The sequence below is a fragment of the Centropristis striata genome, chromosome 23, assembly GCF_030273125.1.
Source record: "Centropristis striata isolate RG_2023a ecotype Rhode Island chromosome 23, C.striata_1.0, whole genome shotgun sequence".
Lineage (NCBI taxonomy): Eukaryota > Metazoa > Chordata > Actinopteri > Perciformes > Serranidae > Centropristis > Centropristis striata.
The window spans coordinates 9,971,479-9,989,232 of NC_081539.1; the positions used below are offsets into that span (position 1 = coordinate 9,971,479).

At 38.8% G+C, this 17,754-nt stretch overlaps 1 protein-coding gene across 1 annotated transcript in view; it reads right to left on the reverse strand.

Moving 5' to 3' along the window:
* The window catches only part of map3k15 (mitogen-activated protein kinase kinase kinase 15), a 29,721-nt gene that overhangs the window by 8,919 nt on the left and 3,048 nt on the right, over positions 1–17,754 (reverse strand). The window contains exons 3-23 of the mRNA XM_059326984.1: positions 17,511–17,534; positions 15,045–15,238; positions 13,572–13,740; positions 13,373–13,479; positions 12,191–12,361; positions 11,996–12,108; positions 10,711–10,870; positions 10,477–10,627; positions 10,247–10,354; positions 9,488–9,537; positions 9,066–9,161; positions 8,826–8,913; positions 8,046–8,179; positions 7,653–7,780; positions 7,244–7,374; positions 7,031–7,136; positions 5,440–5,597; positions 4,290–4,473; positions 3,714–3,891; positions 2,452–2,626; positions 744–929 (exon numbers count right to left, since the gene is read on the reverse strand). Coding sequence (XP_059182967.1) covers positions 744–929; positions 2,452–2,626; positions 3,714–3,891; positions 4,290–4,473; positions 5,440–5,597; positions 7,031–7,136; positions 7,244–7,374; positions 7,653–7,780; positions 8,046–8,179; positions 8,826–8,913; positions 9,066–9,161; positions 9,488–9,537; positions 10,247–10,354; positions 10,477–10,627; positions 10,711–10,870; positions 11,996–12,108; positions 12,191–12,361; positions 13,373–13,479; positions 13,572–13,740; positions 15,045–15,238; positions 17,511–17,534 — 2,811 coding nt within the window. The remainder of the gene's footprint in view (positions 1–743; positions 930–2,451; positions 2,627–3,713; positions 3,892–4,289; positions 4,474–5,439; positions 5,598–7,030; positions 7,137–7,243; positions 7,375–7,652; positions 7,781–8,045; positions 8,180–8,825; positions 8,914–9,065; positions 9,162–9,487; positions 9,538–10,246; positions 10,355–10,476; positions 10,628–10,710; positions 10,871–11,995; positions 12,109–12,190; positions 12,362–13,372; positions 13,480–13,571; positions 13,741–15,044; positions 15,239–17,510; positions 17,535–17,754) is intronic.

Consider the following 17,754-nt stretch of genomic DNA (forward strand, 5'->3'; position numbering starts at 1 on the left):
TCAATAGCAGAGAATGAGGAACATGTCCAACCATGCACAAGGAACAAGGCTGAACAAGGCTGGTCTACAAATCGATTTAAAATTCAAAGGAAAATGATTCACCAGAAAAGCAGAGAACTAAAAAAAAGTAATTAAATACCTCAATAAATGTTTGTTTTTTTAATAAAACTGGTTGCTTTTACAAAAAGATCTGTGTGACTTAAGCAGATTTATTATGTCTAAGTGAAAATAAAATGTGACTTGGGCAATTTTTTGAACATGCCTTTGTGACTTAAGCAAGATATGGTAACACTTTATTTTGAAGGTGTCTACATAAGAGTGACACATGAACGTGTCATAAACATGTCTTGGGATGTGTCATGAACATTAATGACACTTTGAAGTAACATTAATGCTCATGATACTTGTCATGTCATGTTTCTCACACACTCTTATGTAGACACCTTCAAAATAAAGTGTTACCACATCTTGCTTAAGTCACAAAGGCATGTTCAAAAAATTAAAGTAATTTATTTCTCTTAAATTACATAATTTACACACAGTGTTGTTACTATGCCAATAGCCATCCTTTGTTACATCCTTTTTGAGTGAAATGATCAATAAATGTCATATGTTACACTTTTGGTGAAGTGTTTCCTGCAAAACTTGAAAAAATGAGTTAGGTGATTAATTTAACAGGGTGACGATATGCTGTATGAGCTCTTATTTACAGATGTGTTGATGTGATGTTTGTGTGTTCTGACCGAGTCCTGGAAGCCGAAGAGCACCAGCTGAATCTGGTTGATGGAGGTGGAGTCGAAGTCCAGGTCCAGCTTGAGTTTGGAGATGGTGGCCGCCATGACGCGCCTCTCTGGGGAATGGATGAAGTCTCGGAGGATGCAGATGATCTGTTTGATGTGGTCGACAGACAGCTGAAGCTCTTCAATGCCCTACACATACACATCAGACCATCAGGACCCTCATAGTTCAGATTAAAAAAGAGAAATAATGGTACTGCAAAAGTCAGATAAATGATAAATGATACACACTCACACAAAGATAAACTCTAAAGTATACCTAATTCTCCTGTCATCAAAGCCATCATTTGTAGGATTTAAAAAACATATGACTTGTGTGCCCCCTTGTGGTAGTATCAGATAATGCAGGCTCCTTTTCTAAAATTGTAATTTTTACACTCTGCATGCTTCACACTGCAGCTGAAGTGTCCTGATGTGTTCAAAAACTCAGGTAAGCTGATCTCGTAATAAATGTGATTTTACAGAAACATGTCACATGAATCTGAGCCTCATGCAATCAACCTGACTTTTGTTTTTATCTTGAAGTTTAGATTTTATATTGAGAAAAATGGAGAAAAGTTTATGGATGTTTTAACGTTCGATAAGATTTTGAATTTGTTTGTTTGTTGTTTTTTTTCTGTTGTTTGTGTGAATGTTAAGGGGGGCACAGAGCATGAATAAAGCACCACACAAGTACAATAAAGTAGCTAGGCATGTTTGAATTCTGTTTCTATGTTCCTTCCTTAATTCAAAATAACATTTTTCTTGGTAACTGTTGAAATGAAACAGCAGTTATTCCCCATCTATAATTTTAAAGAGTCATCCAAAAGTGTGAATTCTGTGATTCTTCCAATGGCAGAGAAGAATTAGTTCTTGTAATGAATTTATGTAATGCATTATATATTAACATATATTTTATGAATCCGGTTGGAGATTAAAAAGGCAGTTAACCCTTTATAAGGCACGCAAATTGAAAATGTCAACCCTGAATTGGAGGATATTACAAAACTTTTTGCAAAATGTTTCATTTTTATAATGCAAATCGAGGTCAATTGAGTCATCATTATTATTATATTTATTATAGTCTCTTTCCCACAGCAACCCTAAATAGACAATAATACATCATTTGCATCCATCACCACTTTATCTTTTACCTTTAAACTATTTATTATCTTTTTAGACTACTTATTACATACGCTTAATGTCTGAATGTCTTTTTAAAGCACCCTATATATGAGAAGCACACGTAAATTTAGTTGTATACTTTTCTAATACAATGGCAATAAAGGAAAGCTTGAATCTTGTATGATTTACTGATTGGTCAGATGCCGCAGTGTCACTCTCTGTGATGTAGAAATCCATGTGGTTCTATGAGCTCACGGAGAGCGAGGAGACTTGTTATGTTGTGTGTGTGTTGTCTCCTCTATTTGTATCTTACCTATGTACTTGCTGTCTTTTATATTTGTATTTATTTTCTAATTTTTTAGGGACTATGGATGCAAACTAGCAGCCTTGCTATAATCCAGCATATTTACATAGATGTTCATCGATGTTCATTAATGTGCACTGTCCCTATCCAAAATTAAGTATTCGTATTCGTATAGATGTCCACTCAAGTTACCAAATATGGTCCTTTGCCTGGTAAAAGGTTAATTAACCTTTGTCACAAACACACCTGGATGTGGTTCTCTCTCAGGTTGGAGATGACCTTTGCCTGGTCGTCGTTGAGGACCTTGAACAGAATGGCCCGCCTCTCGCTGTCCTTCTTCAGCAGGAACAGACCGCTGTCCCTGTCCTCAGGGGACGGGGGGGCACTGCGGTCCTCCGACACCGAACCCTCATCTGGAACACTGCAACAAACACACACACACACACACACAGAATGATCTCACTGCAATATAATATCCCACATAAAACACACACCTGATTTACAACTGTGCAAGGCAGCGTCCAGTCTATTTACAGATTCAAGCCTCTCCTGGCTACTATGTGTGCCCAGGAAAGTGCAGAGGCAGCATGAGGCTGCATGAGTCAGCGCGGCAGGTCGTGCACATACGTACACACACGCCTGTCTGTGCGTGTGCAGATGTGCACGGGACGGTGCGTGTGTGTGCTCAGCCGCCAGCTGAAGCTTGTAAAATTATCAGACCTCATTATATCATTGTTGTAAAAGGCAGCAGAGCACACTGCAGGCACAATAAGGCCACCTGCCAGGAAGCACACACACACAAACACACATTGCACATTCATTCACATCTTGTCACATGACTGTCACTGTACTCTCCTAGCAGGATTTTGTCTACAATAACACACACTTTTGCATTCAGAATATGCATGACTTTTAAAAATAGGGGTAACACTTGACAACAACCATCATTTATAAATGGTAAACAAATAGTTTATTGATGTTTAATCATCATTTATAAACCGTATATAGGCCATTTAGAATGGTAAATACATCATTTATTAATGTTTAACTAACTACATAATTTATAAATGGTAAATAGATGGTATATTAATGTAAGTTTAGAGTTACTTTACCATTAACAAACAATTAAATTATAATTAATAGTTTATTAATAGTTTTAGCTGCACTCATATACCTTTGAGAAATTGGTTGAAAACATTTAAAGATTAAATATGTATAGCACTTTGTAAATGGTTAATAATTGGTCTATAAACCATCTATAAACATTACTTAGTTGGTTATTGTAAAGTGTTACCAAAATAGGCTATTCTGATGTAATGGAATTAGCCAGTTAAACATCAGTGTTGGAGCCAGTAAAGATCATTTCCAAATTCTGTAAAGCAGTGGCAGCTGAACAAAAAGGGATCCAAGTTATTTAAGAACTTTGAGCCCCATCTCGGAATTTTGGACTTCAAAGTCGTGTAAAATCTAAAACCTTGACCCAGCTCACCTGAAACACATGTACACACCTCAAGTAGTTGGAGTTGGGGGGTTTGAGCAGGTTCTCGGAGCCAGAGCTTTTCTTTTTTTGGAAGAAAACATCGTGTTTAGAGTCGCAGTCTGGGCTCACAGAACCGTGTTCACTGCTGCTGCTGCCGGCGGCCTCACACTGCAGCTGCACTGGCAGCGAAACATTGTGGATGTAGTCTGAAAAAACACCGGTTAAGAAAAGGTTAGGGAGTATGTGTACTAGGGTTGTCAAAAGTATCGATACCCAAAAAAGTATCGATACTTAAACATTGTATCCGGATACAATACTCATTTTCAAAAGTATTGAGTATCTGAAACTTGTCATCATAGTTGCAGTTTCTTTTTGCACAACTATTTTTTATTATAAATATTTAACCTGTGATTCTGTTAGATTTTAAAAATTGCATTTTACTTGTTAATAAAAATATTTCTGTTAAATTTTGGGGTCTTTGTTTTTATCCTTGCGGTATCAAAAATGGTATCAAGTATCGAATATTTTCCTGAGTATTGGTATCGAGTTGAAAATTTTAGTATCGTGACAACCCTAATGTGTACATTTGTGTGTGTGTGTTAACCTGATGGTTTGAAGGCGATCTTGCTCTTCTTGCCCTTGGTGTTGTGTCTGACAAAAGTGTCTCTGAGGAGGTCCGAGGTGATGGCCCTCTTGTGGGGGTCTGGCTCAAAGCAGCGCAAAATGAACGACTTGGCCTCTAAAGACAAGGACTCAGGGATCTCTGGGTGGATCTTGAACATACCCACCTGTAACATGAAACCACAGAGAATAAACACAGTTAAAAAAATAAAACAATAATCCTTTATTTCAGAATCAGGGGGAACCATATCCCAACATACAGCAAAATAACAAACATACAAACAACACAGAGTAAAAAAATACAAGGCTTTCCACAAATTTCAATGTCAAGCATACAGACATGTTCGCTAGTGGTTCCACAGTCTGGAATAAAAACTGACAGTACTGCGTACAGGGTTTACCAGGACAGAAATTAAGTTGTTTTGCAACTCAAATGCCCTACACATAAACTTGTACGTTAGATTTCGTAACACAGCAGAGCAGATGCTAACAAAAGAGCCATTGTTGGCCAAATAAAGAGAAAATAATTCGGAATGGAGCCGCAAACCTTATTTTAAACCTTACAAGAAAGCTAAAAAAGCCTAAAATTTAGTCTAAATTAGCCTACCAACAATACTCATAGGTCATAATGAGCATTTATTAATATGATTTTTGTCAGAATGCAGTGAAGACCCAAGTGCAAATGAGGCTGGACATCGGAGAAATATCTCATGAGATTTGAATCGAAAGATATCCTAGCTAGAGAAACACAAAACTAGACTTGAAGTTGGCAAAATCTGGAGGTTATTCTGGGCCGCAGACTCTCGTAAGCTATGATCAACAGCTGACACAAGTGTTTTAAAAAAATGTTAATACAGTGTACAAGCTTCACATTTTTACAATGAAGACTACAGATTGCTTTAGGCCAACACCAATGATAAATGATAATGAAAATGTAAAGAAATTAACGTTTCATTTTGTATATTTTTTTTTATCACAGCTACATGGAGCCACTTCAGATGGCCTGAAGAGCCACATGTGGCCCCAGAGCCGCGGGTTGCCTACCCCTGCCCTACACTGACAAAATAATTATGGCCTTGACATTTGCTCAGGGATGCAAGATAGCTGAGAAATCAATCGGAGTCAATACCTACCTTAAACATGGCCGCCTGTGGCTCTCCCAGCTCATGAAAGGGAGGTTTCCCAGTGGCCATTTCTATAATGGTGCACCCCAGGGACCATATGTCAGCCGGGGCCCCGTACCCCCGAGGGCCCTTATCAATGATTTCTGGAGCCATGTACTGCAGAGTACCTTCGGACAGAGAGGCAGATGGTTACCTGGAACAATTATTTCTCAAAGATAAGGACAGGCAATCAGGTTATTTAGCATCAGTGTCAATAAATTGAACGTGTCAATAAATCGAATCAGACTGGGCGTGGAGCTCAAGCAATGTCCAAGCATGATCCAGTTTAAAAAGCGGTACAAACACATGGTTTTCACGAGGTACAGGGAGGAAGAAGGGCTTTAACAACCGGGTGTTTTCATAAATGATAAAAAAAATTTAAAATATTTATTTTCTATTTTTTTGTAAATATGTATTATTTAAATATGTATGTTTAGGCAAAAAAAAATTGTTAATTGAGTAGTGGAGAAGGGTTAAGGTTTAAATAAGCATATGCTTCATCCTAGTCCTTTTCGGACATGTTGCATTCACATTATAGCTTTTGTTTTGACTATTGCTATTTTTTTGTTTTGATTATTCTCATTGGATTTGTTTGTTTTTGAGTTTACTTTGTTGTGTTACTCGCACATGTTCGAAATAAAAGCTGAACTGAACTGAACTGAACTGAAATGAATGTGTCAATAAACATAGCAAAAACTTTGAGCTATTTGTCATAGCCCTACTCTGTACACAAGTTGCAGTGAAGAAGAAAAATTCAACATTTGAGCTAATCTAAATGTGAGATTCAGAAGAATTTGTTCATTTGTTTTATTCTATCTCTGAGTATTTGGTCTGCTGTCAGTAATTCTGAGCAGATTTGGCATTTGTGTTCTGCTCTAAAAGCCGATGTAAACAGTGAGAAAGAGAGAGTGCTATAAAAAGAGTCAGATGAGAGACAGATAAGGACACACACACACACGCACACACGCACACACACACACACACACACACACACACACACACACACACCTGCTAATGAAAGGTAAACACCCTTCTGCCTCTGCTTGATTAGCTAATCTAATTACACACCTCACTAGCTGCTGGAGAAGGCCAGATGGCCAATGAATGTGTATGGCCGCGCACACACACGGTCGCACATGTTGGCGTGTCAGAGTGTTTCCATAGAAGCTGATAGTGGCTCTTGACATTTTGAGGGTTATTTGATATTTACACTCATAGACGGAATCATTTCTATGACTCCATTTATGCAGTCCAGACTGAATTACTCTCTTGTGATGTGTGCCGTTTCTCTCTAAGGCAATTATTTTCTTGTCGCCAAATTGTCGTGCAATACAGTGATATATGTGTGATCGCTTGGTTGATTGTCCCTTTTATATAAGATAATACATGGATTTCATCATTTTGATGTTAATATTTGTCCTTAAACCACAGATTTATTAGATGTGGACACCTGGAGGTCCCTCACTAAAAACATATCCATTTTTAGATTGTTGGAGCTCCTCGAGGGAGAAAAAATCCTGATAGAAACAAGTTTAGAATTAATTGTATAAGAAAAAGTTACCAGTGAATGTTTCTGTGCAAGGGTTGACTCCGGCAAGCCGCTTCGAGGTACCAAAGTCTGAGATCTTCAGCACACCACTGTAGGTGTTCACCAACACATTATCACCCTAATGGAGAAACAGCAGCTGTTTACTACTAGGACATCACTCCAACACAGTCATGTTGTACTTTAAATCACAGGCTGTGCTGTGAGGAGGTCTCGTGATTCCTGAACCTTGATATCTCGGTGGACGATCTGGTTCTCGTGCAGGTATCGGAGGCCCTCCAGGATCTGTCTGGTGTAGAAGATTATAGTGGCCTCCTTCAGCGGGCCCCATTTGGACCGCAGCAACGCAGACAGGCTTCCTGGAGAAAGGAAGAGAAGGAGTGTCCAAAACCTATCATGAAATGGGAAGATGACCAAGCAGTTAGAGAGACCGCCCAGTAACCGAGAGGTCACAAGAATCGATCTCTGAAATACACAGGTTGTTCATCATTTATCAAGTATATCTGCCTTTTTTTCTTTTCTAAGTTTTCTGTCAATAATGAGAAACTTGGGATTGAATATTTACCAAACAAATACTAGTGCTATTTTACACAGCTGTGTAATTGTTTTACCATCGTTCTCTCTCACACAAACACACCTCCAGGCACTTGTTCCATGAAGATCTTGATGTATCCGTTCTCAGAAACGGAGCCCAAATACTGAACAATGTTCCTGTGCTTCAGGTACTTGTGAAGGGCGATCTCTTCATGGAGGGGCTGGGAATACCTGTTTCACAAACAGAGAGAGAGAAAGAGAGAGAGAAAGAACCACAACAACTTTTTTAACAATGTTTTTTAACACTAACTTAGTTGACCCCTCCCTCAAAAGGCAATTATCAAATAATGGCTTAGTAACCGTTACTAGGCAAGACAAGAGGGCTTAGTCAATTCTATGACAATAAAAACAAAATGAAACATTTTTTTTAAATGCTGACTGTTGTTGTAAACTTTGATCAGAGTCATGACAGGTCAACATACACAACTACACCTACCTGCTGTCTCTCTCAGGGATCTCTTTGATGGCGATGCGGACCTGGTTGCTGAGGTCTCTCCCAGCATACACCACTCCATAGGTGCCCCGCCCCAACACCACCCTGTCCCCCGTCTCATTCGTGTCATACTCATACTGCAACACACATATTTTTAGTTAGACATTAGGGATGCACAATATTATCGGCACGTTATCGGTATCGGCTGATATTGGCTTGAAAAAGACATCGACCAACACGCCGATATCCGCCGATATAATAAAGTGATTAAATAATGGGGTGCACATCACCTCTCTGCTGCACCTTGTTTGTAGCTCATAGAATTGTTCAGTGTAGTCTCAGCCCACCTATTTATTTATGTCCTGATTAGGGACTGAAGCTGCTTAGATTTTTTGTATTTTTGTGATTTTGTTTGCACAGTGCAGATTGAGTCGTCACATATTGGGCTCCTGTTTTAAGTTAAATTTGAATTTAAGCAGCAGTCTGTAAGGTACATGCAGTTTTATTCAATTTGGTTTTAATTGCTGTAAAGTTGCACTTTTCACATGTTCCAAGTGAACACAGGTTATGTTTACTTATTATGTCAATTGGGAAATTGGCCAAATTTGCCCTGATTGTGGGTATAAGTTGTGCGGGGAAAAAAATCGGCTAAATGAGTTGTAAAAAATCAGCATATTGGATATCAGCAAAAAATCCAATATCGTGCATCCCTATTAGAAATCATTAATTGGAGCTATAAAGTTGGATATCTTCTGTAAAATAATGTTTGACTCTATTTCTGACCTCCAGTGTATCTCCGTCTCCCTCCCCCTCCAGCTCCACAGCGTTTCCCGTTCCATCAGATATCATCTCTTTCACCATGGAGCAGAACCTGAAACACCACATTAAAACATTATTTTTTTCCAATTCATGGCCATCAGGTCATGCTGCGATACAATTGCACATACAGTACGTACTGTACGAACACAAACGCAGACAAACACACACACCTACACAGACACATCTAGAGGTGTGTGTCCTCACCGACCGCACTGCTCCTCAGTGGAGAAGTAGATCTGGAAGTCGTCTGAGTTGTCGTGGACGTAGAGGAAGCAGCAACGCTCATCAAACTTACTGATGCTGCAGAGAGAACAGTGAAAGTAGATGAAAGATTAGATTTATTATTTCTTCTTATCATGTTACATTTCATCCTTTCTCAGGATTAAAAAAAAGTATTTAACTGTACTCTTAAACAATCAAAAACTAACTGTACTAGGAAGAACTGTGTAGAGTTTTTGGAAACTTTTGGTCATGTGATCATTAACTTTAAATGCAGCAAAGCAGTGATCTTGTATATTAATCTTCTTGATGAACTAGCTCATCACTTTATGTTCGGCTACATAATGTCCAACATGGAGTGTTTTGCTACTTTTGCATTATATTCACCTAAATGTTAACATTCTTACCTAATGCCTTTGATGGACATTGCAGTGAAATTCCACTCATGGATCCCCTTCTGTAACGAAAGTGGATAAAGTTTTACATTTTCACATTAGTTCAGAATCTCACATATTCAACCAGAACTCACTAAAAGTCTGGTTTTGCAAATGGAAAGAAAAGAAAAAGGAACAGACAGCACTTGTGCGATGTAATAAGAGTAGCCAGGTTTCTTTCAAGAAGTAGCACACATTTCAACCCAAATAAGAAAATTTTACAATTGAAAATGAAAATGTGTGCATTTCCATCTACCACAGGGATGGGCAACTTAAATGCTGGAGGGGGCCACAATTTTTCATGGACGCTACCACAGGGCCACATATAGGACCGTGCACTTAACCAGATATGATGAAACTGCAATTTTAAATATGTTTACAGTGCAGTAACTTAACATATTTCATGCTCAAATGCATGTATAACAGTATAAATAGGAATACAAAAGGTTTGAAGCAAATAAAAAATAACCACTTACTGTGAATTTTTTTTTTCAGTGCAAGAACAGCAGACCAACATTAATTGCAAGAAGTAATTTTGTGCATTTTTACACTGTACTTTTAAAATTTCATGCTCGAATGCATGTAATTGTACTGAGGGCCACTTCAAGTGAGGGTGCGGGATGTATGTGGCCCCCTGGGCCTCCAGTTGCCCACCCCTGATCTACTACTACCATTATGCAACTATTATGATGCTGAGAAAGAGGAAAAGGTTTCAGAGGATGATATTCTTACAGTTTCAGCAGGAGAAACATGCCAGATAGAGACGTTCTTCTCTTCAGCCTCGTTGTTAATGGACACATACGAGGGCTGGTAAACCTTAGTCGGCTCCAGAATCAACACCTGTAACACAAAGGGGAAAAGAAGAAGTAATGTTAGCATGAATCTCTGAATATCTGATATTAAAAATATATTACATTACATGTCATTTATATATATATGTGTTTGTGTAGGTGTGTTTTTACTGGAAACCGCAGTCGATTGGTGGTGCCCTGTGTTGCCTCGACGATGATGTCCATCCAGAAGTTGAGTTTCTCCCGCTGAGGAGAATGTTCCACCGTCTGCTTCTTAAACCTCTGGATCAGCTGCAGGTTCTGCACCACTGACCGCAAATACCTGGAAGAAAATATGTCAAACAGTTGTCATTACAAATATGTACTGAATGACACAGCATAGAATTACTCTGTGAATGTCTTTACCAGAGAGGCGGCTTGAGTTTGAAGAGCTTCTCAGCAGCCTGAGTAGCTTTAGTGATGTCATGAGCTAGCATGCTAACAGTGAAGAACTGGCCAATGTCCCAGTAGTTATTCATCTTCTCCAGAGAGCCTTTACGCCCCAGCAGACTGTTCAACCTCACACCTAAAGACATCAGACAATAAGGGTGAGAACAGTGTAAAATATGAATTCTTTTTTTACCCAAATCTCACTTGATATTGTCTGACTGCCATCTTTATGCAATATTTTATTTGTGGTTGTTTGATGCTGATATAATAATATAAATATGAAGCTTTGTGGGTTACTGATGAATCCGTGTATCATTAGTTCTTTCCATTTTCAATTGGTAATCAAATATCAAATAATGAAAAATTGACTGGTTATTTTGTTATTTGTTTTTTATTATAGCACAAAAAATGAAAAAATTGCTTTTTTTTTTCATATTTCAATATTAAGCTCAGATCAAAAATACAAAATGGAAAACGGGCACCAGGACTGAATTTGATTTTAATCAAATCAAATTTAAAAAAAATTAAAATTACTTTATTTATCCCCGAGGGGAAATTCAGTTTAATATTTAATTCAGTGCGACGCAATTTAATTATTTCACGTGGTCAAGTTAATACTTCATCTCCTCTCTGTGGGTAAGAGTTTTATACTGAAAAAAAGTGAGAGAGAATGGCAGTAAAGTGTTTATCCTTCATGTCAGCTCGCTCTGAGTAGTTTCACTGAATTTACCATAAATATCACAATACGGGCGCATTACATTATATATTACCCAATCAATTCAAATATTAAAATCAAATTCAGTCCTGGTGCCTGTTTTTCCATTTCCTATTTTTGATCTGAGCCCAATATTGAAATATGAAAAAAAAAAAGCTTTTTTTTTCGTTTTTTGTGTTATAATAAAAACAAATAACAAAATAACAAGTCAATTTTTCATTATTTGATTTTTGATGGCCAATTGAAAATGGAAAGAACTAATGATACACGGATTCTGATGTTTTCTCTTGTTTTTGAAATGGTTTCACAGTTTTACACTGTTTTCTAGCAAGGCTATGATTTCAGCCTTTGTTTTTTAATTACTCATGTCGTGACTGGACTGGAGACAATCTGAACTGGCAGCACTGGCAGTGAACAAAAGTCCATTAAAAGCAACTGACAAATTTGAAAAGCTTAGCATCAGACAGCTCCAGCTTGGCTTTGGTGTAGCCTCCTGGTTTGTTAAATCAATCAAACAGGGTTTCAGTTTCAGGATCCTCCTCTTACCAATTTTCCTCAGTTCGATGGAGCTCTCAAACTGTTGACCAGCAACTATAAGGAGGACAGCGAGGTTGATACCAGAGTAGAGAGTTGGTTGCAGCTCAAAACCCTTTCTGTACCTGCATGAATGAAAATAATTAGATGCAAATTACAGATGCTGGAAAGGAGGCTCAGCTTTTATGAATGAGTGTTTGTTCTCACCACTGTATAGCGTTGTCCCTGTTTTTCATGTCTTTGCAGTCTGAGTCCAAGAAGATGTCCTTGTATATCCGTCCACAGAGGCAGAACATGTCCGGCGCTGGATGTTCGCACGACTGCAACACCTGCAGCATCACTCTGAGAGCCTGCTCTCTGTCACCAGGGCTGTTTCTCCTGCACAGGTTCACATTCATCAAGTATTGTAAAATAAAATCCACAAAAAATACATAAATTAAGATTATATGATCTCAAGATATCTTTACAGAAACGGCATGGATTCCACTAGAGTCCAAATCTGAAATGGCAGCCACTACTAATCATGCTGTTTACCGTTAGCTGGAATTAAATATATGCTGACATGACTGGATTTAGCTACTGATTCATTTAGTTAAATTTAATAATTAGATAACTAATAACTGATAATTTAAATATTTTGGCTTGCTATGGCAGATTACATCTAGAAACAATCACAGGCTAAAATGTAAAGGGAGATCATCATGATCTAAATCAGACCTGGGCAGCGTGAGGTTTCCCAGAAATTAGAAACCAATATAACCGCAGTGCTTTTATTTTGAAGGCAATTTACGTATGTGCATGCGTGCGTGCACAGGCACTTGCACAGAAACACTGAGTTACCTTGTTACCTTGTGAAAAACACTTATTCCTTTCTGCATGAAGTTAATAAATTGCTGGTTTACTGCATAGCATACATGCTCTATATTGTTTTTGTGCCTTGAATGTATGTTGTGTTTAAAATAAATGTAAAAGAGAGATAATGATTGGAGTTTTTACTATTTTTACTGATTGAGTTAATCTACATTAACACAGTTTTATCATAACATGTATTATTTCCTGTAGCAGCTCAAAACCAGATAATTTACTGCATTTTATAAAGTAATTAAATTAGTTTTGAGCAGAATTAAGTTCAGAGCCTTTGCAGTGTCTCATGTGGCCCCTTGGGGAAATTAATTGCCCACCCCTGATCTAAATCGTATCTTAAATTAGTTTATTCTATTTTCATTTCTGAAAGCAGCTGATTTGAACCAAAATGAAAAGCTAGTGAAAAGGTAATTAAAGCCTTGAGTAGAACATCACAATATTTTTGGGAATAAAAGCTTCCTTTGGGACACTATACATGGATTCTCTTTTAGGCCTGGGTTTGAATCCAGCTTCCAGCTTGTGTACCTGTTGAGGGCGAAGGCGTAGTGGAACTGGATCATGGGCTGGGTTGCCAGATCACAAGTAGGCAGCATCTCCAGAGTCTGCACCAGCTTCACCATGGCATCGTAGTCCTGGTGGTCAGATGAAGAGGTATTATTTTGTTCCTTTCGCTTTAATTTGACGCATGTATGTGTTTCTGTTTCTCCACACTGTGTGTCTGTACCTGTATGTCTCTGTAAGAGAACAGCAGGTTCATGACGATGTCCTGGGTGAGGACTTCTGTGTTGTCAATTCGGAGTTTGATGCGGGAAAGCTCCTTGGCCAGCTCCTCTCCCTGGTACTTCTCTCTGGCCTTCCTGATGTCATTTAGCAGGGTGTCTTTAAATGAAGCACTGCAGAAGACAGACAGTAAAAGGAAAGGACAGTGAGATGAGAGAAAATCAGGTAACTGGTAGATGGGCAGGAGGACAGTGAGACAAATCAAAATGATGATGAGAAGAGAGAGGAAGTGTCCTCACTAGTCAGCTCGAAAGATTTAGAAAAGCTGATTCTGACTAAAGTTTTCATTGATGTTTCTTTTGTTCTTTACAGATCTTTATCCAAAAGACTGGTAACCAATTAAAAGAAATGTTGTTTCTCCTGCTGCAAAAAGGCAGTACCACAGTAAATAATTTCCTCTTGGGATGAGTCAGCTCAGATAAGATATGTTTTTATTGTCATTATATTACTGTGCAGTAAAACTGACAGTAAAACAATGAAATAACGTTGGCACTCTCTGAGGTACAAAACAATGTAACAACTGCAATTTACAAGATAGATAATAAAACACACAAGTATAAATACAAAGTATGAGATAATGATTCATAAAAGCTATGGCAGCTACAAAGTTTATTGTCAACACAGTCATGTGTTGATTTTGGCAAAAACTTCAATGAACTGAAACGGATTCATCATTTTCAAGTGGCTAATCCTTCCATTTTCTGCCATATTTCCAGGTTGTATTAATAAAATAAATTATATAATTAGGTAATATAGTTATGTACCCCTGGGAAAGGTAATATACAGTGCATTTTATGAGGAAAAAATGAGCAATATCAGTTACCGTAGTTACTGAGCAGTGTCAGTTACCGTGGTTACTGAGCTGTATCAGTTACAGTGGTTATTGAGCGGTGTCAGTTACCGTGGTTACAATCGTCTTAAAATGTGTTAAATTTAACTTGATGAACCCTACAGAAATCCGGTTCCAAGTCTATTTTATATTATAGATTTTCACTCATCAAAACTACCCCATAGTTTTATTGGGGGAAACCATGGAACTTGCATTTGGTCCATTTAATTTTTTACAGGAGGGAGTCAACGTGCAAGCTAATAGGAAATTGATTTTCAGCAGCAGGTTTGGGCCACTGAAGCTACCCACCTACATGCACTGCAAATTATTTCTTTCTTACCAAGATAAAAAAAAACTTAGATTTAGAAGTGTTGGATAATTTATCTTGTTTTAAGAGTTAATTTCTTATTTTTAGCGTTCAACATGCTTATTTCTAGATTAACAATCTTAAATTAAGAAATCTTGTCAAGTGAAATTATCTGTCCATGCAGCAAGATCATTTCCCTCAGACTTAGTGTTTTTACCTTTTTGCAGTGTGTGAGTTTAAAATAATAACTTGATCCTGTTTCTACTTTAAATGTGTCTCACCAGGATGTGACATGGATGTCCTTCAGCAGGCTGGTGAAGCGGTCGGTCAGGGGGACGCACAGCGGCCCAAGCAGGTTGTCCCAGCTGGGCTGCATGTACTCACTGGCCCTGCGCTGGGCGTCACTCTCACAGCACATGTACTCATGATTAGGCGTCACTATGTAGGGGATGAAGTAGTAGTTACCACTGGAGGCCTGAGAGAAGAAATGGGAAACATGTTTTGTCAAAATAACATTTTGAGTGGGTGTGGGTACTGGAAGTGCTTAAAATATAATTTTTTAGATTAGATTAGATTAGATTCAACTTTATTGTCATTGCACATGTCATAAATACAAAGCAACGCCATCATCCCGTCTTAGTATTAGTAATAAAGGGGACACGTCGGACAAAAGCACCACATTTTTTCCACATGCTCTCCATCACCATAAGTTTCAATTTTTGGTAGGAGCCAGATCGGAGATGGCAGCCATATAAAGTCTATGAGAACCAATATATCTTCCAAACCACTTAGAAGGTCAATCTGGGTGTCAAAATATACATTTTCTGGGTCAAGGAATCATTTAAAGCTATTGAGAATATCACTAGATGATTATTTGATCAAATACATATGTTCATTTCCACCCAGACTGGTAGGTCTTCAAGTGCTGCAGCAGGGAATCCTGAGTTGAAAATGTTTGGAATCTATGTTCACGGGAGAGTGAGGATTAGCTGCCATGTACACTGCTCAAAAAAATCAAGGGAACGCTTTCATCTCATGTCAGATCTTGTATATACATGTTTCCCAACAGAAAATGTAGATTTTGACACCAAGATTGACTTTCTGAGTGGCTTGGAAGATATATTGGTTCTCATAGATTTTATATGGCTGCCATCTCCGATCAGCAATCTTAATGAAGTGGCTCCTACCAAAAAATTGAAACTTATGGTGATGGAGAGCATGTGGAAAAAATGTGGTGCTTTTGTCCAACGTGTCCCCATTCTTCTTAAATCTGGTCCTAAGCTGGCTGACTATATACAACACACACAAACAATAAGACAGAGGTGAACAGGACAGGAAGGCAGGGAGGAAGAGAGAGAAATACAGCACATGTGAGGAGAGGAAAGGAGGAAAAACCTCAGCAACATAAGCATAATACACTTTCACAACATGAACAGATGACATGCCACAGGGGAGGGGGGGCAGCATAGCCAGGCAGCCATCCGGACCTGCAGCCATTTGCGGCGCTGTTCAAAGACCCGCCTGTCTCACTGGGGGTTGTGAAGGATATTTGGTGTTTCCTGCATGGTGGGACATGAAGTAGGCGGCGACCTAGTTGATATTCAAAACGCTAGGCCTTGTGGGAACTTGTGAAGTTAACTCTGATAACACCACGATTGAGGGGAAAATGTAGACCAGTGGGCTCTGTCCTGATGTGATGTATAGGGCAGGAAGATAGGACCACATTGAGACTTGCTGAAGAATCAATGCTGGGAAATACAACAGATATAAGTCGAGCGGTGTATGGGACTTTGTTGTACTGTGAAAGAGCCATTCGGGATTGTGCGGTGTATGGAATACGAATAAAACTTGCTGAACAGAATATTGAGTGCTTGTGTTTGGCCAGCTCACCCATTAACTTAGTGCAGTTGTCAAAATTGCCACGACAGGGTACAAAGCTTTGGAGGCATACACATTAGATCAACACACACATGCCAGGTGTAAAAGGAGCACAGGGAGAAGAAGGGATGGAAAGAGAGAGGATTATAGGGGGATTAATGAGGAGGATCATTACAAGCAGAGGATCTTACCAAACAAGTTCCTATCAAACAATCTCAGTGGTGCACTACCACACCCGTGTAACGTGATCTTGTGGTTATCCTGTGGTCTTGTGATATCGCAAGAATCCAGCAGACGCCTGCCGTGCAAGTTAACTGATCAGTAAAACGTGTCAGAAACTTGTTTTCTTTTGGCTTTGTGAGTGACAAACGGCTGTTAGGGCACTTCATTTGTTATTTACACAACATCCCATGGGGAGGTCAGTGTTTTAAGCCCCTCCTCCATGTTTGTTATTATTATTAGCCTGTGAGCAGAACTCCCAGCATGCTCTGGTGCAGCACGGTACCTACTTTATTGAGCAATCCAGAGCCTCTGTACTCTGGTGGCAACTGAACCCAGGGAAAACCTAACGCCAGAGGACGACTGGCCTTCTCCACACAAAACGCACATACGTAAACAAAGACACACAATATATACTTAAAAATCAGTTGCTTAGGTGTGTATGTGTGTGGGAGAGAGAGAGTGAGAGAAAGAGAGAGAAAGAGAGAGGGAGATGAAGCATGTAGATCTGAATTCCTGCATGCATTTGTGCATGAGAGGGTGAACTGCACTTGTCACGAATATTATTCCACAAATAGCACAAGATAGTGTGTGCACATAAATCACTCTGAGACCGACACACACACACACACACACACACAGAAACTTACTGTGTTTTTCTGTGCAACCATGTCCTGTAAGGAGATAAAACAAAGGGCATGTGAGAATGGACTGTGAAGTGTATTCTTGTGTACTCATGTGTTGTACTGTCACATAACTACTTCACACAGCTGTTTCCCCCTGGCAGCACAGTGTGTGTACTGACTGTACTGCACAGTGCTACACACACACTGACCAATATGCACATACACACACTCACGAGTCTGTAAATAATATAGTGGATCACTTTGTTCT